Source organism: Pseudophryne corroboree, chromosome 7, assembly GCF_028390025.1.
Source record: "Pseudophryne corroboree isolate aPseCor3 chromosome 7, aPseCor3.hap2, whole genome shotgun sequence".
Taxonomy (NCBI): Eukaryota; Metazoa; Chordata; class Amphibia; order Anura; family Myobatrachidae; genus Pseudophryne; species Pseudophryne corroboree.
In genome coordinates this window covers 94444357-94467957 of record NC_086450.1, presented here as the reverse complement: position 1 = coordinate 94467957, position 23601 = coordinate 94444357, and the positions used below count along the sequence as shown (strand labels likewise).

At 45.5% G+C, this 23601-nt stretch overlaps 1 protein-coding gene across 2 annotated transcripts in view; it reads right to left on the bottom strand.

The window, feature by feature from the left end:
* Positions 1–23601, bottom strand: part of SP3 (Sp3 transcription factor) — a 147030-nt gene that overhangs the window by 81061 nt on the left and 42368 nt on the right. Inside the window, exons 3-4 of one of the 2 annotated variants that reach the window (XM_063933438.1) lie at positions 14749–14811; positions 12174–13503 (exon numbers count right to left, since the gene is read on the bottom strand). In XM_063933438.1, coding sequence (XP_063789508.1) covers positions 12174–13503; positions 14749–14811 — 1393 coding nt within the window. The remainder of the gene's footprint in view (positions 1–12173; positions 13504–14748; positions 14812–23601) is intronic. The other variant, XM_063933439.1, reaches the window with a different exon arrangement.

The window sequence follows — 23601 nt, the reverse complement described above, 5'->3', positions numbered from 1 at the left end:
AAAAGACGACAAGTCGTCGGAACCAGCTGCGATTTTGGAATATTGAGAATCCAATCGTGCTGCCGCAACACTACCTGAGATAGTGCTACAACGACTTTCAACTGTTCCCTGGATCTTACCCTTATCAGGGAATCGTCCAAGTAAGAGATAATAAGATTTTACTTACCGATAAATCTATTTCTCGGAGTCCGTAGTGGATGCTGGGGTTCCTGAAAGGACCATGGGGAATAGCGGCTCCGCAGGAGACAGGGCACAAAAAGTAAAGCTTTTCCAGATCAGGTGGTGTGCACTGGCTCCTCCCCCTATGACCCTCCTCCAGACTCCAGTTAGGTACTGTGCCCGGACGAGCGTACACAATAAGGGAGGATTTTGAATCCCGGGTAAGACTCATACCAGCCACACCAATCACACCGTACAACCTGTGATCTAAACCCAGTTAACAGTATGATAACAGCGGAGCCTCTGAAAGATGGCTTCCTTCAACAATAACCCAAATTAGTTAACAATAACTATGTACAATTTATGCAGATAATCCGCACTTGGGATGGGCGCCCAGCATCCACTACGGACTCCGAGAAATAGATTTATCGGTAAGTAAAATCTTATTTTCTCTATCGTCCTAGTGGATGCTGGGGTTCCTGAAAGGACCATGGGGATTATACCAAAGCTCCCAAACGGGCGGGAGAGTGCGGATGACTCTGCAGCACCGAATGAGAGAACTCCAGGTCCTCCTTAGCCAGAGTATCAAATTTGTAAAATTTTACAAACGTGTTCTCCCCTGACCACGTAGCTGCTCGGCAAAGTTGTAATGCCGAGACCCCTCGGGCAGCCGCCCAAGATGAGCCCACCTTCCTTGTGGAGTGGGCCTTTACAGATTTAGGCTGTGGCAGGCCTGCCACAGAATGTGCAAGTTGGATTGTGCCACAGATCCAACGAGCAATCGTCTGCTTAGACGCAGGAGCACCCATCTTGTTGGGTGCATACAATATAAACAACGAGTCAGATTTTCTGACTCCAGCTGTCCTTGCAATATATATTTTTAATGCTCTGACAACGTCCAGTAACTTGGAGTCCTCCAAGTCACTTGTAGCCGCAGGCACTACAATAGGCTGGTTCAGATGAAATGCTGACACCACCTTAGGGAGAAAATGCGGACGAGTCCGCAGTTCTGCCCTGTCCGAATGGAAAATCAGATATGGGCTTTTGTAAGATAAAGCTGCCAATTCTGATACTCTCCTGGCAGAAGCCAGGGCTAGAAGCATGGTCACTTTCCAAGTGAGATATTTCAAATCCACCTTATTTAGTGGTTCAAACCAATGAGATTTTAGAAAGTCCAAAACCACATTGAGATCCCACGGTGCCACTGGAGGCACCACAGGAGGCTGTATATGCAGCACTCCCTTAACAAAGGTCTGGACTTCAGGGACTGAAGCCAATTCTTTTTGAAAGAAAATCGACAGGGCCGAAATTTGAACCTTAATAGATCCCAATTTGAGACCCATAGACAATCCTGATTGCAGGAAATGTAGGAATCGACCCAGTTGAAATTCCTCCGTCGGAGCACTCCGATCTTCGCACCACGCAACATATTTTCGCCAAATTCGGCGATAATGTTGCACGGTTACTTCCTTCCTTGCTTTAATCAAAGTAGGAATGACTTCTTCCGGCATGCCTTTTTCCCTTAGGATCCGGCGTTCAACCGCCATGCCGTCAAACGCAGCCGCGGTAAGTCTTGAAACAGACAGGGACCCTGCTGAAGCAAGTCCCTCCTTAGAGGTAGAGGCCACGGATCTTCCGTGATCATCTCTTGAAGTTCCGGGTACCAAGTCCTTCTTGGCCAATCCGGAACCACTAGTATCGCTCTTACGCCTCTTTGCCGTATAATTCTCAATACTTTTGGTATGAGAGGCAGAGGAGGAAACACATACACCGACTGGTACACCCAAGGCGTTACCAGCGCGTCCACAGCTATTGCCTGCGGATCTCTTGACCTGGCGCAATACCTGTCCAGTTTTTTGTTGAGGCGAGACGCCATCATGTCCACCATTGGTCTTTCCCAACGGGTTACCAGCATGTGGAAGACTTCTGGATGAAGTCCCCACTCTCCCGGGTGAAGATCGTGTCTGCTGAGGAAGTCTGCTTCCCAGTTGTCCACTCCCGGGATGAACACTGCTGACAGTGCTATCACATGATTCTCTGCCCAGCGAAGAATCCTTGCAGCTTCTGCCATTGCACTCCTGCTTCTTGTGCCGCCCTGTCTGTTCACATGGGCGACTGCCGTGATGTTGTCCGACTGGATCAACACCGGTTTTCCCTGAAGCAGAGGTTCTGCCTGGCTTAGAGCATTGTATATTGCTCTTAGTTCCAGAATGTTTATGTGAAGAGACGTTTCCAGACTCGTCCATACTCCCTGGAAGTTTCTTCCTTGTGTGACTGCTCCCCAGCCTCTCAGGCTGGCGTCCGTGGTCACCAGGATCCAATCCTGTATGCCGAATCTGCGGCCCTCCAATAGATGAGGACTCTGCAACCACCACAGAAGAGACACCCTTGTCCTTGGAGACAGGGTTATCCGTAGGTGCATCTGAAGATGCGACCCTGACCATTTGTCCAACAGATCCCTTTGGAAAATTCTTGCGTGGAATCTGCCGAATGGAATTGCTTCGTAAGAAGCCACCATTTTTCCCAGGACTCTTGTGCATTGATGTACAGACACCTTTCCTGGTTTTAGGAGGTTCCTGACAAGCTCGGATAACTCCTTGGCTTTTTCCTCCGGGAGAAAAACCTTTTTCTGAACCGTGTCCAGAATCATCCCTAGGAACAGCAGACGAGTTGTCGGCATTAACTGGGATTTTGGAATATTCAGAATCCACCCGTGCTGTTTTAGCACTTCTTGAGACAGTGCTAATCCCATCTCTAGCTGTTCTCTGGACCTTGCCCTTATTAGGAGATCGTCCAAGTATGGGATAATTAATATGCCTTTTCTTCGAAGAAGAATCATCATCTCGGCCATTACCTTTGTAAAGATCCGAGGTGCCGTGGACAATCCGAACGGCAGCGTCTGAAACTGATAGTGACAGTTTTGTACAACGAACCTGAGGTACCCCTGGTGTGAGGGGTAAATTGGAACGTGGAGATACGCATCCTTGATGTCCAAGGATACCATAAAGTCCCCCTCTTCCAGGTTCGCTATCACTGCTCTGAGTGACTCCATCTTGAACTTGAACTTCTTTATGTACAGGTTCAAGGACTTCAGATTTAGAATAGGCCTTACCGAGCCATCCGGCTTCGGTACCACAAAAAGAGTGGAATAATACCCCTTCCCTTGTTGTAGAAGAGGTACCTTGACTATCACCTGCTGAGAGTACAGCTTGTGAATGGCTTCCAAAACCGTCTCCCTTTCGGAGGGGGACGTTGGTAAAGCAGACTTCAGGAAACGGCGAGGTGGATCTGTCTCTAATTCCAACCTGTACCCTTGAGATATTATCTGCAGGATCCAGGGATCTACCTGCGAGTGAGCCCACTGCGCGCTGTAATTTTTGAGACGACCGCCCACCGTCCCCGAGTCCGCTTGAGAAGCCCCAGCGTCATGCTGAGGCTTTTGTAGAAGCCGGGGAGGGCTTCTGTTCCTGGGAAGGAGCTGCGTGTTGCTGTCTCTTCCCTCGACCTCTGCCTCGTGGCAGATATGAATAGCCCTTTGCTCTCTTATTTTTAAAGGAACGAAAGGGCTGCGGTTGAAAAGTCGGTGCCTTTTTCTGTTGGGGAGTGACTTGAGGTAGAAAGGTGGATTTCCCGGCTGTAGCCGTGGCCACCAAATCTGATAGACCGACTCCAAATAACTCCTCCCCTTTATACGGCAAAACTTCCATATGCCGTTTTGAATCCGCATCGCCTGTCCACTGTCGCGTCCATAAAGCTCTTCTGGCCGAAATGGACATAGCACTTACCCGTGATGCCAGTGTGCAGATATCCCTCTGTGCATCACGCATATAAAGAAATGCATCCTTTATTTGTTCTAACGACAGTAAAATATTGTCCCTGTCCAGGGTATCAATATTTTCAATCAGGGACTCTAACCAAACTACCCCAGCACTGCCCATCCAGGCAGTCGCTACAGCTGGTCGTAGTATAACACCTGCATGTGTGTATATACTTTTTTGGATATTTTCCATCCTCCTATCTGATGGATCTTTAAGTGCGGCCGTCTCAGGAGAGGGTAACGCCACTTGTTTAGATAAGCGTGTTAGCGCCTTGTCCACCCTAGGAGGTGTTTCCCAGCGCTCCCTAACCTCTGGCGGGAAAGGGTATAATGCCAATAATTTCTTTGAAATTATCAGCTTTTTATCAGGGGCAACCCACGCTTCATTACACACGTCATTTAATTCTTCTGATTCAGGAAAAACTATAGGTAGTTTTTTCACACCCCACATAATACCCTGTTTAGTGGTACCTGTAGTATCAGCTAAATGTAACGCCTCCTTCATTGCCAAAATCATATAACGTGTGGCCCTACTGGAAAATACGGTTGATTCGTCACCGTCACCACTGGAGTCAGTGCCTGCGTCTGGGTCTGTGTCGACCGACTGAGGCAAAGGGCGTTTCACAGCCCCTGACGGTGTTTGAGTCGCCTGGACAGGCACTAATTGATTGTCCGGCCGCCTCATGTCGTCAAACGACTGCTTTAGCGTGTTGACACTATCCCGTAGTTCCATAAATAAAGGCATCCATTCTGGTGTCGACTCCCTAGGGGGTGACATCCTCATATTTGGCAATTGCTCCGCCTCCACACCAATATCGTCCTCATACATGTCGACACACACGTACCGACACACAGCAGACACACAGGGAATGCTCCTAACGAAGACAGGACCCACTAGCCCTTTGGGGAGGCAGAGGGAGAGTTTGCCAGCACACACCAAAAGCGCTATATATATATATATCAGGGATAGCCTTATAATAAGTGCTCCCTTATAGCTGCTTTGTTATATCAAAATATCGCCATAAATTTGCCCCCCCCTCTCTGTTTTACCCTGTTTCTGTAGTGCAGTGCAGGGGAGAGACTTGGGAGCCGTCCTGACCAGCGGAGCTGTGAGAGGAAATGGCGCCGTGTGCTGAGGAGATAGGCCCCGCCCCTTTTCTGGCGGGCTCGTCTCCCGCTATTTAGAGAAATCAGGCAGGGGTTAAATATCTCCATATAGCCTCTAGGGGCTATATGTGAGGTATTTTTAGCCTTTATATAGGTTACATTTGCCTCCCAGGGCGCCCCCCCCCAGCGCCCTGCACCCTCAGTGACCGCGTGTGAAGTGTGCTGAGAGGAAAATGGCGCACAGCTGCAGTGCTGTGCGCTACCTTTAGAAGACTGCAGGAGTCTTCAGCCGCCGATTCTGGACATCTTCTGACTTCAGCATCTGCAAGGGGGCCGGCGGCGCGGCTCCGGTGACCATCCAGGCTGTACCTGTGATCGCCTCGCTGCAGTGATCCTGTTGCCAGCAGGAATCACTGTAAAATAAAAAACCTAGCTAAACTTTTTCTAAGCAGCTCTTTAGGAGAGCCACCTAGATTGCACCCTTCTCGGCCGGGCACAAAAATCTAACTGGAGTCTGGAGGAGGGTCATAGGGGGAGGAGCCAGTGCACACCACCTGATCTGGAAAAGCTTTACTTTTTGTGCCCTGTCTCCTGCGGAGCCGCTATTCCCCATGGTCCTTTCAGGAACCCCAGCATCCACTAGGACGATAGAGAAAACTAAAATTCCCTTCCTTCGAAGGGATATCATTTCGGCCATTACCTTGGTAAAGACCCGGGGTGCCGTGGACCATCCCTACGGCAGCGTCTGAACTGATAGTGACAGTTCTGTACCATAACCTGAGGTACCCTTGGTGAGAAGGGTAAATTTTGACATGAAGGTAAGCATCCTTGATGTCCCGAGACATCATGTAGTCCCCTTCTTCCAGGTTCGCAATCACTGCTCTGAGTGACTCAATCTTGAATTTGAACCTCTGTATGTAAGTGTTCAAAGATTTTAGATTTTAGAATCGGTCTCACCGATCCGTCTGGCTTCGGTACCACAATAGTGTGGAATAATACCCCGTTCCCTGTTGCAGGAAGGGTACCTTGATTATCACCTGCTGGGAATACAGCTTGTGAATGGCTTCCAAAACTGCCTCCCTGTCAGAGGGAGACGTCGGTAAAGCCGACTTTTGGAAACGGCGAGGGGGAGACGTCTCGAATTCCAATATGTACCCCTGAGATGTTACCTGAAGGATCCAGGGGTCTACTTGCGAGTGAGCCCACTGCACACTGAAATTCATTGAGAACGGGTCCCCACCGTGCCTGAGCTTGTAAAGCCCTAGCGTCATACTGAGGGCTTGGCAGAGGCGGGAAAGGGTTTCTGTTCCTGGGAACTGGCTAATCTCTGCAGCCTTCTTCCTCTCCCTCTGTCACGAGCAGAAAAGAGGAACCTTTTGTCCGCTTGCCAACAAAGGACTGCGCCTGATAATACGGCGTCTTATTTTGAGAGGCGACCTGGGGTACAAACATGGATTTCCCAGTTGTTGCCGTGGCCACCACGTCTAAAAGACCGACCCCAAATGTCCCCTTTTAAAGGCAATACTTCCAAATGCCGTTTGGAATCCGCATCACCTGACCATTTTACTGGTAGAATTGGACAACGCACTTATACTTGATGCCAGTCGGCAAATATTCCGCTGTGCATCATGCATATATAGAAATGCATTTTTTAAATGCTCTATAGGCAATAATATACTATCCTTATCTAGGATATCAATATTTCCAGTCAGGGAATCCGACCATGCCAACCCAGCACTGCACCTCCAGGCTGAGGCGATTGCTGGTCGCAGTATAACACCAGTGTGTGTGTAAATACATTTTAGGATACCCTCCTGCTTTCTATCAGCAGGATCCTTAAGGGCGGCCATCTCATGAGAGGGTAGAGCTCTTGTTCTTACAAGCGTGTAAGCGCCTTATCCCCCATAGGGGGTGTTTCCCAACGCACCCTAACCTCTGGCGGGAAAGGGAATACAGCCAATACTTTTTAAGAAATTGTTATCGGGGGGAAACCCACGCATCAGCACACACCTCTTTTTATTTCTCAGATTCAGGAAAACTACAGGTAGTTTTTACCTCACTGAACATACCACCTCTTTTTGGTGGTACTCGTATTATCAGAAATGTATAACACATTTCCCATTGTCACAATCATGTAACGTGTGGCCCTACTGGAAATCACGGTTGTCTCTTCACCGTCGACACAGGAGTCAGTATCCGTGTCGGCGTCTGTATCTGCCATCTGAGGTAACGGGCGCTTTAGAGCCCCTGACGGCCTATGAGACGTCTGGACAGGCACAAGCTGAGTAGCCGGCTGTCTCATGTCAACCACTGTTTTTTATACAGAGCTGACACTGTCACGTAATTTTCAACAGTACATCCACTCAGGTGTCGACCCCCTAGGGGGTGACATCACTGTTACAGACACTCTGTTCCGTCTCCACATCATTTTTCTCCTCATACATGTCGACACAAACGTACCGACACACAGCACACACACAGGGAATGCTCTGATAGAGGACAGGACCCCACTAGCCCTTTGGGGAGACAGAGGGAGAGTTTGCCAGCACACACCAGAGCGCTATATATATACAGGGATAACCTTATATAAGTGTTTTTCCCCTTATAGCTGCTGTATTGTTAATACTGCGCCTAATTAGTGCCCCCCTCTCTTTTTTAACCCTTTCTGTAGTGTAGTGACTGCAGGGGAGAGCCAGGGGAGCTTCCCTCCAACTGAGCTGTGAGGGAAAATGGCGCCAGTGTGCTGAGGAGATAGGCTCCGCCCCCTTTTCGGCTGCCTTATCTCCCGGTTTTTTGTACATTCTGGCAGGGGTTAAATGCATCCATATAGCCCAGGAGCTATATGTGATGTATTTTTTGCCATGTAAGGTATTTTAATCGTGTTTTATTGCGTCTCAGGGCGCCCCCCCCCAGCGCCCTGCACCCTCAGTGACCGGAGTATGAAGTGTGCTGAGAGCAATGGCGCACAGCTGCAGTGCTGTGCGCTACCTTATTGAAGACAGGAACGTCTTCTGCCGCCGCTTTTTCCGGACCTCTTCGCTCTTCTGGCTCTGTAAGGGGGCCGGCGGCGCGGCTCCGGGACCCATCCAGGCTGAACCTGTGATCGTCCCTCTGGAGCTAATGTCCAGTAGCCAAGAAGCCCAATCCACTCTGCAGTCAGGTGAGTTCGCTTCTTCTCCCCTTAGTCCCTCGATGCAGTGAGCCTGTTGCCAGCAGGTCTCACTGAAAATAAAAAACCTAAACTAAAACTTTCACTAAGAAGCTCAGGAGAGCCCCTAGTGTGCACCCTTCTCGTCGGGCACAGAAATCTAACTGAGGCTTGGAGGAGGGTCATAGGGGGAGGAGCCAGTGCACACCAGTTAATCCTAAAGCTTTCTTTAGATGTGCCCAGTCTCCTGCGGAGCCGCTATTCCCCATGGTCCTTACGGAGTCCCCAGCATCCACTTAGGACGTTAGAGAAATATATATATATATATATATATATATATATATATATATATATATATATATATATATATATATATATATATAATATAGATGTCAATTAAATAAACTAAATATACAAGTCATATATAAATCTTGTTTCTAAATATACCAGTCATCAGCTTGCAGCAAGCCAGGTCATCTCCTTCTGCTGTAGCGGGGGTGGGGGGTGGGGCAGAGAATAATGCAGCAGAGATGGCGCGGGCACAGTGCCGATGGCGTCATTCATTAATACACCATCAGGTGACTCAAGCGACGGTGATGCCGGGGAGGGGTTTGCTGGGGTAGAAGGGGTCGCCAAGACAGGGGACGCTGCCGGGGGTGTTTTTTTTTTGCCTGGGTGGCCTGTTTGGTGGGAGGTCCGGCGCAGCATTATACATCGGCAGCGCAGGACCCGGCCAAGTGACAATGTAACACGGGGAGGGAGGGGGGAACGGAGCAGCAAGTTAATTATCTTTTTTTAAAACTTAATTGACAGGGGGAGCAGATTATGTGATATGAATCTCAGTAAACTCTGGTGCACATTCTTTTGTGCCCCTCTGCCTCGGGGCCCCCCAAAATCACGGGGCCCGGTATAACTGTCCCCTTTGACCCCCCCCTGTCGCCGGGCCTGCTTCTGACTTCTGGCTCTGTAAAGGGGTGACGGCAGGCTGTGGGAGTGAGCATCTAGGCGTACCCAGCGATCATCACCCTCAGGAGCTAATGGTGTCCTGTCAGCCAGAAGCAGAGCCTTTGAACTCACTAGAAGTAGGTCATACCTCTCTCCCCCAAGTCCCACGAAGCAGGGAGACTGTTGCCAGCAGCCTCCCTTTAAATAAAAAACCTAACATAAGTCTTTTTCAGAGAAACTCAGTAGAGCTCCCCTGTAATGCGTCCAGTCTCACTGGGCACAATTCAAAAACTGGAGTCTGGAGGAGGGGCATAGAGGGAGGAGCCAGTCACACCCTTTGAAAGTCTTAAAGTGCCCATGTCTTCTGCGGATCCCGTCTATACCCCATGGTTCTAATGTGACCCCAGCATCCTCTAGGACGTATGAGAAATACCTGCTACAGTCTGCAAACCTGGTCAAGAACTACAGGAAACGTTTGACCTCTGTAATATAACCTCGGTTGGCAATTACAAAGTATTGAGTTAAACTTTTTGATTGTTCAAATATTTATTTTCCACAAGAATATACAAATAAATTGTTTAAAAATCATACAATGTGATTTCCTAGGTTTTTTTTCCAGATTCCGTCTCTCACAGTTGAAGTGCACCTATGATGGAAATTACAGACCTCTCATCTTTTTAAGTGGGTCCACTTGCACAATCGGTGGCTGTCCAAATACTTTATTTGCCCCAGTGTGTGTGTGTGTGTGTGTGTGTGTGTGTGTGTGTGTGTGTGTGTGTGTGTGTAATGCAAAGTTTGTGATTACTCTATTGTTTTTCTTTTTTTTCTCTTAAATGGTTTTAGCTTTCTCACAAGACCATAAATTTTGATGAGACCGCGAAGCAATACGCCAAACATTTCAAACTATAGATCCTGGTATCCTCATCATCATCTTTATCCGAGTCAGCCAAGAGAAGAAAGGTAAGTCTGACCACTCCTAGGACTGGACTACTGTAGGGCTGTGATGCATGCCTAATCTAGCTAAAGAAAGTAAACTTAAGTTCTCTAAGGATGAGCAAACCCTTACAATGCCTCGGCAGGGCCTCATCAAACCTCTCCATAGCAAAAAGTTCAGTACCTGATGTACTGAGGGTGTGACAAAAAAAAAAATGAGTGTCCAACTGAATACCTGAAAATACATAATATAATGTCAGTGATCACCTTTTACTCAGGGACTTGTTATCTGAAATTGAGTGTGTTCCGCATGATGCACTTCACTAGTAAGGGGGGGGGGGGGGGACAAAAAAAAAAAAAAAAAAAGACATTTCGGCTCTCATACTGCCCCTGTCCTGACAGCTAAAGTGAGATAGAATGGTGGAGAGTGCGGTGGCTGGGGCAGTTGCCTTCCTGGATGAGTTGACAGAGGCATGGTGCCACATTCAAGCATTCTCCAGCATCTTGGGCCTTTTACCTCCTCTGTGCGGGTACGAATGGCTAGCATGTACTAGACAACAAGAGGGAGTCAGCACAGTGTGTACTGCGGATCAAACAGTGAGAAACGGGAGGAAAGCCCCTATTGTGGCAGTTCAGAGTCGGAATTCTCTGGGCACTAAGGCACCTGGGGCTGGATTCAAATGTCCCCCCCCCCCCCCCAGCGCGCGATCGCTGGCAGCTATTCTAATGTTGCTGCCGACAGGCGAATCAAGTTAATTTCAGCTGGCTACCCTCGCGGGTCTTTTCATGCTTGCACCTGTTATTTTAGTCGTGTTTAGGTGCTTTGCGCACCTAAACCCAAGTGTAATGGGAGCGATCAGAATGGTAAGTGGGGGCATTTGAATATCGCCCCCTAGTGTCAGATGATGGCTGCTGTTTTATGGATTACAATTCCATGTGGGACTGACTGGTAACAGATATTATTCCTTCAAGTACCCAAAACAGTGAAGGTAAGTAATCATGGATTGGTGATGGGCAACAACCAAAATACAAATATTTCTTTAAACAAATCACACATGCAGTCCTTGCAAATCCAAAATTTATAGCCACGCACATCTATATGTAATTACATATAACAGGGAAATTCATATTTATTTCAGGTACATTGATTTCAAATTCAGATATTCTTAATTTTGTTTTAATACTATTCACAGCAGCACTAAAATGTCACATTCATTGTGGATGATGTAGAGAAAAATGTACACTAAAGACGAATCTATACTTGGGATTATACTGTAGCATAGGTGGTATCAGTAGCAATCCACCAGTTGCTAGCCCCAAATAGATAGAGGTTTAATATTTTAGCAACTTAAGAGGCACCAATAGATAAGTGATGTTCTAGCTGTGTTATAATGAGTAATGTAGCTTCTCATAATGCTGGGGAAATGGGTCTGATTCGGACCACGGCCCTGTGTAGAGTTTATATGCACTCCCTGTGTGTGTTCCTCCGGGTGTCAAGTTTCCTACCAGTCCCAAAAGTGTCAAAAACCATTCTAGTAGGTAAATTGACTGTGGACAAAATGGACCCCATTGTGTGTTTATATAGTAAAAAAAAAAAATTACAAACATTCTGTATTGTGTGATGCATTATACAGAAGCAGTATAGAAATAAGCGGAGTTATAATGAGGATTACTTAATTCTGTGCCATACTGCCAAAGAAAGGCGAGTTGGCTTAAAACATGAACAGGTCCCTGAATTATTATTATTTTTTTTACCACATTGGAGACCAATCCTAGTCTCCAGAGGCTTAAAAAAATGCAACCCCCGGCCCAGTTTTAGAGAGGAGCTGTAAAGGACATAGCTCCCCTAATCAGAGCTGTGCTAGACATGACCTAATTGGGTTTCCATTACAGGAGGCCAGCTCTGATTACTATAATAGCATAGCACAAGCAGTGTTATGCCATTGTCCCTGTAAGCACTTGTTGGGATCCAGTTCTAAAGTATTGTGTGGCTAAAATCACTGCATAATTATGTCCAATATCTAAAGAAATGGGAGGAACAAATAAATTAACAAAAAAACTTACCTGTTGGGCTGTCTGAGTGATCTCCATGCTGCAGATGCATACCTGTAGCATCAACTGAGTTTACTGTTACAGTCTGAAGATTTGGCAACTGACCAGTACTTAAATTACCCCCTCCGCCAACTTGGCCAAGTGTCAGAGTCTGCACAGGTGTCAATGTTATCTGTTGAGGAGACGAATTCTGAATCTGCAAATTTTGCAAGTTCTGAACACCTTGAACTTGAAATGTTTGCCAGGCAATCTGGCCAGAAGGAGTCACTGTTTGGGCTTGAATTAAGAACGTTCCTGGATTGAGCTGCAATTGAAGGTTTTGCAACGCTTGTGAAGATATGCCTTGACCTCCAGCCTGAACAGCTTGAATCGCCTGCTGAGCAATGCTTTGCACGAGTTGGGCTTGACTGGTTTGCTGCTGGCTATCTTGAAGCTGGATCTGCTGTACCATTGGTTGTGACGCAGACACCTGCATATTCTGCGACTCGTCTGAAATTGAAGTCTGGATGTAGTTTCCCTGAAGATCAGATGTTTGCACATGCCCAGATGGACTATCAGACAAATTGTTTGCACCCTGTTGAAGCATTCCTGTACTATCTATAGTAACAGGAAGCTGAGATGAAGAAGAGGTTGGCACAAACAAATCTGTTTCCGAGTTTGTATCGCCAGCATCAGGAGAAACATGCTCATGCTCTGCAGTCCTTTCAGACGTATCAGAACTGTCTATGGCTTGCCCTGCACTTATCAAGTGTCCATCTGCAGTAATGCCCGTCATTGCTTCAGAGCTACCAGAAAGACCCAATGAATCTAGGTCAACACTGTTTATGGGAACAAAGGTAATGTTGCCAGGAAGGCCCATTGGGACATTAGCAACAACCTGGGTTTGGCCACCGTATGATGAGCCACCAATTGTAACTCCTTGAATCTGCTGCAGTTGACCAGCTTGTGTTAATATATTTGGACTTGATGACAAAAGGCTACCAGAATGGTTTCCAGGAATAATCTGAATTTGACCAGATTCTTGGTCTAACCCGCCATTATCAGATGTGGCAAAGCCAAGTTGGACCTGCTGACCATCAGAAGTTTGAAGCTGTGGTATAACTTGATACTGTACATTAGACAGTGTACCATTAGCCGTGTCTGATCCTTGTGCTACAGAAAACAGATGCTGATTTTGAAGAGTCTGAATGGGCAGCACATACTGTCCACTTGATGTTACTGTAGCACCACTAGGAAGCTGGACTATATTTCCAGCCTCATCCTTTAGCGCAGCCTGGGCTGGAGTCAACACTTCCCATCTATTTGGACCTCCTGATAACTGCACTGATTGCAAATCCTCAGCCTGTAGGGAAATAGCAGGGAACAAAATCAATGCAAGACCACATTAATCTGCAATCAGATAAATATTTGCGTCAAAAGCTAAAGTATTAGATAAAAAAAGCATTAGTTATTCATACATGCAGTGTACATAATTGGCTCCTTCCACTGCATATGAACTTTTACCAGATCATTAGCTGCCCATAACTATTGCACGTTAGTTTTTCAACCCTGTCCTGAAGTATCCCTGAAGCAGGTGGTATGGGAGAAGATGGAATAGTTACTAGCCCTGACAGTTTCAGTAAACCATCTTTTCATTATCCAATATCCTGAAAACATGGTGTGCTAGGAGTACTTGAGGAAAGACTAGAGAAACATTTCTACATCACAAGCTTCAATATCTGTAAAAGCACAAGTGCTAGCTTCTGCTGCGTTACTCCACAACTAGTAACAGGAGGAACACATTAAGACTTTAGAGATCCTTCCACTATCTGCCTCCACTAAGTCATGGTAAACTAATTGAAGTAAACTTTATAATGTCTCTCAATGAAAAGGTTTCATTAGGTTGCCTTAGTTCTACCTACAAATTATTAATAGACTACGGGGGTGATTCAACTTGATGAGATGGGCGCAATGCACTGTTACGGAATCGCACATCACGTCCAGCAACATTGCAAGTTTTCCCTCACCCCCACCATAGAGGTGCGTGAGAAAACTTTTGATGTCAGGGATACCACAACTGGCTGATATGTATGCAACAGAGCATTGCGTCGACGCCTGGCTGCACATTGCCAGTAATGGAATACCATTCTACGGGTGCCTGCCAAGAAGCATTTCTTAACCCCAGAACGGAAGCCCAAATATAAAGTCTAATTTCTGGATACTATGACGGACAGCAAGTGTCACCGAACCAGCTTAAAGGACCCTGCACAACATCTAGTGGTATCAAACATTATATTTGTAATGAGCAGGGAAGACAAATAAAATCAGTAATTCAAAAATGCATTTTGTAAGTAAAAATAATATGCTACATGACTGAATAAAGCAGAAGCTTTACAGAAACATTGATACTTTAGATATGATCGAAAGCAGGAACAGGTTCAAACTGTGGAATCTGACAGGAAGTCACCAGTTTATCGCTTACACGTGTATAGAATTGTAGGTATTTATGCAAAGATAAGAAAAGCCATAAGGGCAGATTAGAGGCAGAGAAGAAAGCTTTCCAAAAACCAAAGAAGCAGCAACGCTACCAGGTTGCACTTATCCTCACCCAAACAAACTGCTGTGTGATGTTGTTGGCTCTGACAAGGTTTTCATATTTTCTGAGGCCGATCTAACAGTGAAGAAAGCATTATATAAGCTTCTGGCATTTTACATGATGATAATGAGAACTGTTGGAAGCTTGCCTACCCCATTCATCTTACACTAGGATTTAAAACCAACACAAGTATAAAATCTTACTCTCTTAACTAGCAAATCCAGAATACAAACAGTATGTGCTGTAGTCTTCTGCTTGACTAGTCATGTGTAATACAGGCATCATGTAAAGATTTAGCATTATAACTCGTAAGCTGTATATAACCATATAGATAGCATTAAGCTCATGATATAGAATCACAGGTTTGTGATACAAAACAAAAACAACATGTATGACTCAATGTGTCACTGTTGGGTACACTCTGAACCAACATTTTTCACAACGAATCAAGTTAATAAAGCCACTGTAGCATTGCACTCTGTATGTAATAGTATCTGAACGCCAATCAACAACAAAATGAACAGCTGGTGCTCCTGGGGCTGCTCCGGGCAGATGTCTTTCTGGGTCTTTGGGTATAGATGGGGATATGACTGGACCTGCCACCCAGGTTCCCACTTAGTCGCCATTTTAAAGTAATGATTGCAAATTGCTCACCCCTTTATGTGGTATACAGCTTTACGCATAATTTGGATGCAGATATAACTACTGGTTCGAAGATTCCAGACTTGCTACTGTATTATTTTGTCCATCCATTCCTCTATTGCAAATGTGTTTGGAGTTTTTACTAGTCCCAACCCCATTGCACATAAACATCAGTGGTATGCAAAACTGAACAGAGTTCCATCCTCCCACCCAAAAACAGAATAATCAAATGGCAATTTATTACGAGGCAGGGTATCAAGACAGTAAAAATTGCAATACCATTAAAAAAATAACTTAAGTGTAATTAAAATGTAATATGTGCATTTCACTTAAAACCTGAAGCTATTAAAAAAACATTGGAACACAGTTTTAGGGCACATAAATCACAAAAAAAAATCCTCTGCAACTTAAAATACAATACATATGTCATTATCTCAGTGGGGGACCCAAGAATGTGGGATTTTGAATTTTGGATAAGGGATACTTAACCTGTATATGTTTTCCTAGTGATCTTGAACACTTGGGGGGGGGGATTTACCAATAAAGAAACCACTTTACTCGTATACAGGGGATGTAGTTAATATACTGGCTGTCGGGAACCCGGTATTAAGGATCCAGACAGCCGATACAATGCAGGCGGTCAGAATACAGACTTCTCCCCGGTATTCCCACTCAGGTGGTGGGTTGACGCATGGCAAGCGCAGCGAGCCAGTGAGGGAACTCGCTGCCGGTATTGCAGCTGGCGGGATACTGACAGCCGTCAGCTGGGATATCATACTGAACCCATATAAGGAAACCACTATGCATGTAGTAGCTTCAGGAAAGATTAAACAAGATTTAGACACTATGAATGCAAAAGAAAAAGGTGGGTGAGCGAGCCTTGATGTATGAAGTAGTGAATACAGTGTTCCAGCGGAGAAGTTGCCCATAGCTACTGTACCAGCTTTAACCTAAGATTTTATAGTCTGTACTTAATAAATTCTACCTCCAAGCAGACTGGTTGCTATGGACAACTTCTCCACTCTATCACTGACCAACAACCCATAGCTTTGTGTTTATAACCCCACCCCGGCATTTACAAGAACAGGTCTAAAGCTGTGTATACACGGTGAGATTTCGTTTTGCGATTTTCACTAGTCAAAATTGCAAGGAAAGTCAGTGCAAATAGCATGGTGTTAGCCCGCGGGGTCAGTATCGCAAGGTTTGATAGCCTGTGCAGGCAAGTCAATTTTGACTATCTAGTACAAAGTACAGTCAAAACTGGCACTTAGTCAAAATCGCACACATAGCCAATATCACAAGCACACAGTTAATGTCGCATAGTCAAAACCGAAGATAGCCAAAATCTCACTGTGTGCATATACCTTAACTGTTCAGGAAAATATAAATTGATTAAAAGCAATTTTTTGAAAATAAATCCTTCACACAGTAAAGTGGTACAGGTTGAGTATCCCTTATCCAAAATGCTTGGGACCAAAGGAATTTTGGATATCGGATTTTTCCGTATTTTGGAATAATTGCATACCATAATGAGATATTATGGTGATGGGACCTAAATCTAAGCACAGAATGCATTTATGTTACATAGACACCTTATACACCCAGCCTGAAGGTAATTTTAGCCAATATTTTTAATAACTTTTTGCATTAAACAAAGTGTGAGTACAGTCACACAATTCATTTATGTTTCATATACACCTTATCCACACAGCCTGAAGGTCATTTAATACAATATTTTTTATAACTTTGAGTATTAAACAAAGTTTGTGTACACTGAGCCATCAAAAAACAAAAGGTTTCACTATCTCAGTCTCACTCAAAAAAGTTTGTATTTCGGAATATTCCGTATTTCTGAATATTTGGATATGGGATACTCAACCTGTAATACATTTCTAATTTCTGGGTTTTTACATAGGGTTCTGTGCGTACACAGGAGTACTGCCTATTCTATACTGAACCAGCAAATGTTCTCTATTGAAGGGAAGCCTTGTGAATGCAATGCTGCCTGTTGGTTCCTTTAACAGTTTAAATTATTTTTTCCTTGAGTTATTTTATTTAACACTGAAACACAGCTCTAAGTAAAAATAGTAAGTGATATATGGTTGTGCCAGAAGAAAAAAAAATAATCCAAATTCTTCAGAGACAGTGTCCATATAGGTCTGGGATTATGCCATCCAACACTGCTCCAGAACAATAAAGGAAAAGTGTATAATTAGCTGAGAGACCGGTCAACAGTGTACAGTGTCATATGTACTAAGCCTTGGACAGAGTGGACGTAAATAAAGCACCAACCAATCAGCTCCTATCAGTCTTTTTACAAACACAGCTTGTAACATGACAGTTAGGAGCTGATTGGCTGGTACTTCGTCCAAGGCTTAGTACATAGACTCCTAAGTCGGTAGAGACAATCATACTGGCACTTCTAGTGTACAGCAGCCTGACTATAAGAAGAAAGATGACACTCGAAGTGTGCCAACACATCACAACAATATACATGAAACCGTAAGCACAAAACTCATGTTTAAATATTCAGTCACCAAAAATATAAATGAAATGAACTTCCTTTAAAATTTCTTAAATGGATTCTTTTTTATTGCTTGGGTAATACATAATTTAATTGTCCTCCACACAGAAAACCTTTGGCGTTCGTTCAGTTAAACATAAAGAGGGGGATTCAATTGTTATTTGGGCACCAGCCACTCTGAGGCGGTGAGAAGAAATGTGCTAAAAACTGTCCCGTTTGGGCACTCAGATGGGACTTTTTGCATCACAGGCAGCACTTTAGCCGGGACGCCCAAACAACTTCATACTGACCTGTCTAAAGGGATGGGGGAAATACAATTATGGGCAACAATTAAACAATTGAATCGCCCAAAAATGGAAAGGGGAAGGTGCCGCATTGTTTTCTCGCACCCGCATCTCCCATCTATTCAATTGTTTGTACAGCGACTAAATCCGTGCAAACTACTGGGCTCGCTGCCCAAACGGCAGTTATCCACCCAAAAGCCCGACTGAGCGGATCTCTGTTCGCCACCTCAGTAAGGTGCGAGCAGAAATGACAGCTGCCGGCAAAATTTATGATATGGTAGGAATGATGGGTATGATCCAGCTGTTCCCTACCTATATTTTCAATCACACATTTCAATCTCTGTTCTGGTACAATTGTGACCTATTGTTTTTATTGTTTCCCCTTATTAAAATCCAAAAGGATAATGCACTATGCTTTGATGGTTGAAGGATGAGCAATACCCAAGGGTACATATTTCCTCTACACATACAAAGTTGCTTTACACAATCCAAAACCAAAAGATAAATTTTAATCTGTCAAAAGAACTTTATTCTATATAATTTCACAAACTGTATTACACGATTGCTTGAATGTCTAATTTCTTATTACAACGACTGACACTGAACAGCATACAAAAGAAGCCCTAAGAAATTTAAGGGAAGTTAATTTCAATTATATTTTTGGCTACTGTATATTATACATTCATTTTGCATGTTTTATTTATGGTTCCATAAGTATTACCTATCTGGGGGAGGGGGCTATTCAATAGTTTTCCCTTACATCTGCCTCTCGTGGGTGCAGCAATTCAACTGATGCTCCTTTCAGGTGCAAGTGCACTTGGAGGACATTTCTTATCACAGCCTCCTGTGGTGGCAAGAAGAAATGTGCGAAAAGTCCATAGTTTGGGTGCCCTAACCAGGACTTTAGACGTGGCTAGAGCCCGTTTAGTTGGGCATGACAAACGCAATAATGAGTACAAAGGACAACTGAATTGATGTTGGGCACCCAAACAATTGACTTCCAACGTAAGTTTACTTTGAAGTGTCCAAAGTCTTTTAGCCTAACAAAAATAATTTCTTTTTCAATGTGTTAACGTCTATTTGAATTTGACACTGTACTGATCCTGCCGTCTGTCTGAAGAAGTAAACCGATATTCACAAAACGTTTTCCAAGTTGATTTTAAAACACTACTTCCAAACAGTTCCTCTGATGCTGCAGATAAATAATATGATCTTGCATGCCGATTTTATAGGACTGAAAAGGTTAGTGAACTCTTGGAATGTATATGTTAATTATCATTATTTGCCTGTACCAGGCGACTGGATTTTCCGGTGGTGGGTTTCCTCTAAAGCCCTAGCGATCCCAGCAACAAGTTCAACAACCCTGACAGTGCCAACATCCTCAACGGAGAATCAAAGCAGAGGCATCCAAACACAGTAACACACATTGCTTTTAATTGCATGCTTACATCGCTCCTCCATCCCCCAAACACCGCCATACTGCCTTTGTCTATTGTTGCGCCTTAACTGGTGCCACCATAGTGTGACATACCATGAACGGGGGGCTCTGGTGTGTGGCATGCTATTGATTGGGGGGCACTAATGTGTGTTATACTATAAACTGGGCACCAGTATAATGCACGCGATGGGTCTGATGAACATTAAAGAGGCATGTGTGATGGTCTAATGCAGTGGTTCTCAAACTCTGTCCTCTGGATCCCACACAGTTCACGTTTTCCAGCTCACCTAGCAGGTGCACAGGTGTAGTCATTACTCACTGATACATTTTAAACGATTTATAGGTGGAGCCAATTATTTCACTTGTGTGATTCTGGGGCAGATGTACGATGGTGCGCTGCATTCAGCACATAGCGCACGCCAACTGCTGCTGGTACCGCATTATCACGATGTGTGATGCGGTACTTTAACGAATCTACACAGCGCACGGTCCTGCGCGCTGTGCCTATACCCATTTGCTGCCCCCCTGATATATTAACGTCTGGACCGGCATTCACCGCTCGTTAAGTCCCCTCTGCCACTTCGCCAGGTCAGGGCTAACGCTACAGCACTGCAGGTATTTTAAAAGTTTTTACAAAAAAAAAAACCCAAAACACTACTCTAGTGTCCACGGGTCTTCAGGGCTCCTCTGCGCATGCGCCGGGTCACGTTGCACAGGTCGCTGGGAGCTGGTGCTTGCGTGCTACCATGCTCTCCTCAGGACCCCAGAGTCCTTATAGATGAATCGCGCATGCGCAGGGTGACAGGCGCGGGGACAGTTAGCAAGATTATTAGGGCACATGCGCGGGGCCTGAACGAATGGCACTAGGAAGCAGGACTGCACATCAGAGGGCAGACATAGCGCATCGCTAGGATGCCAGCCCAGGGGGTCTTACATTCCGGTGATCTGTGCATGCAGATCACTGCGAAAAAAGTGGTGAAGTGACAGCAGCTGTAACAAACGTTATGAAGGTGATTAAACATCTGCCCCAGTGTGAGGAGACCTGGAAAAGTGAACTGTTTGGGGTCCTGAGGACAGAGTTTGAGAACCTGTGGTCTAATGCATGTGAGGAGGTCTGAAGGGCATTGAAGAGACGTGTGGTGGTATATGCACGTTTTCATATATTTCTAGTTGACAGCGATTGTCTGGCACCTGAGTTTTTAAGCCAGGTCCTAGATTTTAGAAAAATTTTGTCGAGCCCTGCCATTTATAATTTTTTTAAGATAATAAGAAAGAATCAAATCATGTGACAATTGGTTTGACGGTAATAAGATTTTACTTACTGGTAAATCTATTTCTCGTAGTCCGTAGTGGATGCTGGGGACTCCGTAAGGACCATGGAGAATAGCGGGCTCCGCAGGAGACTGGGCACTAAAGAAAGATTTAGTACTATCTGGTGTGCACTGGCTCCTCCCTCTATGCCCCTCCTCCAGACCTCAGTTAAGGAAACTGTGCCCGGAAGAGCAGACATTATAAGGAAAGGATTTTGGAATCTCGGGTAAGACTCATACCAGCCACACCAATCACACCGTAAAACTTGTGATACACTTATCCAGTCAACAGTATGAACAACAGGGCATCAACCATGGATGCCAACATAACATAACCCATTATTAAGCAATAACTTATGTACACGTATTGGAGAAAGTCCGCACTTGGGACGGGCGCCCAGCATCCACTACGGACTACGAGAAATAGATTTACCGGTAAGTAAAATCTGATTTTCTCTGACGTCCTAGTGGATGCTGGGGACTCCGTAAGGACCATGGGGATTATACCAAAGCTCCCAAACGGGCGGGAGAGTGCGGATGACTCTGCAGCACCGAATGGGCAAACTCAAGGTCCTCCTCAGCCAGGGTATCAAACTTGTAGAATTTTGCAAATGTGTTTGAACCCGACCAAGTAGCAGCTCGGCAAAGCTGTAATGCCGAGACCCCTCGGGCAGCCGCCCAAGAAGAGCCCACCTTCCTTGTGGAATGGGCTTTCACTGATTTTGGATGCGGCAATCCAGCCGCAGAATGAGCCTGCTGAATCGTGTTACAGATCCAGCGTGCTTTGAAGCAGGAGCACCCAACTTGTTGGGGGCATATAGGATAAACAGCGAGTCAGTATTCCGGACTCCAGCCGTTCGGGCTACATAAATCTTCAAAGCCCTGACTACATCTAGTAACCTGGAATCCTCCAAGTCATGAGTAGCCGCAGGCACTACAATAGGTTGGTTCAAATGAAAAGATGACACCACCTTTGGCAGAAATTGGGGACGAGTCCGCAATTCCGCCCTGTCCATATGAAAAAGCTGATAGGGGCTTTTACATGACAAAGCCACCAATTCTGACACACGCCTAGCCGAAGCTAATGCCAATAGCATGACCACCTTCCACGTGAGATACTTTAGCTCCACGGTCTTTAGTGGTTCAAACCAGCGGGATTTTAGGAAACCCAACACCACGTTGAGATCCCAAGGTGGCACAAAAGGGGGCTGAATATGCAGCACTCCCTTAACAAACGTCTGAACTTCAGGAAGAGACGCCAGTTCCTTTTGAAAGAAAATGGATAGGGCCGAAATCTGGACCTTTATGGATCCCAACTTCAGGCCCATAGTCACTCCAGACTGTAGAAACGTCGTCCAAGTATGGGATAACTGTGACTCCTTGCTTTCTCAGGATCGCCATCATTTCTGCCATTACCTTGGTAAATATTCTCGGTGCCGTGGACAGACCAAACGGCAACGTCTGGAATTGGTAATGACAGTCCTGTACCACAAATCTGAGGTACTCCTGATGAGGCGGATAAATGGGGACATGCAAGTAAGCATCCTTGATGTCCAGAGACACCATAAAATCCCCCTCTTCCAGGCTTGCAATAACCGCTCTGAGCGATTCCATTTTGAACTTGAATCTTTTCAGATAAATGTTCAGGGACTTTAAATTTAATATAGGTCTGACCGAACCGTCCGGTTTCGGTACCACAAACATTGTGGAATAGTATCCCTTCCCCTGTTGAGGAAGGGGAACCTTTACCACCACCTGCTGGAGAAATAGCTTGTGAATTGGCGCTACCACTACTTCCCTTTCTATGGGGGAAGCTGGCAGGGCCGATTTTAGGTAACGGTGAGGGGGCATCACCTCGAATTCCAGCTTGTGTCCCTGAGACACAATCTGTATAGCCCAGGGATCCACCTGTGAGCGAACCCACTGGTGGCTGAAATGTCGGAGACACGCCCCCACCGCTCCTGGCTCCACCCGTGGAGCCTCAGCGTCATGCGGTGGATTTAGTGGAAGCCGGGGAGGACTTCTGTTCCTGGGAACTAGCTGTAAGGTGCAGCTTTTTTCCTCTGCCCCTGCCTCTAGCAAGAAAGGAAGCACCTCTGACCTTCTTGCTTCTTTGTGCGCGAAAGGACTGCATTTGGTAATACGGTGCTTTCTTCGGTTGTGGAGGAATATATGGCAAAAAGTTTGACTTCCCAGCAGTAGCTGTGGAAACCAGGTCCGAGAGACAGTCCCCAAACAATTCCTCACCCTTGTAAGGTAACACCTCCATGTGTTTTTTTGGAGTCGGCATCACCTGTCCACTGCCGAGTCCACAGGACCCTCCTGGCAGAAATTGACATTGCATTAATTCTAGAGCCCAGTAGGCAAATGTCCCTCTGGGCATCCCTCATATATAGGACAGTGTCTTTTATATGCCCCAGGGTCAGCATAATAGTATCCCTGTCTAAGGTATCCATTTCCTCAGACAGATTATCTGTCCACGCTGCTACAGCACTACACATCCACGCCGACGCAATTGCCGGCCTCAGTAGAGTCCCTGAATGTGTATAAACAGATTTCAAGATACTTTCCTGCTTTCTATCTGCAGGATCCTTTAGGGTGGCCGTATCCTGCGACGGCAGGGCCACCTTCTTAGATAAGCGTGTCAGAGCTTTATCTACCCTAGGG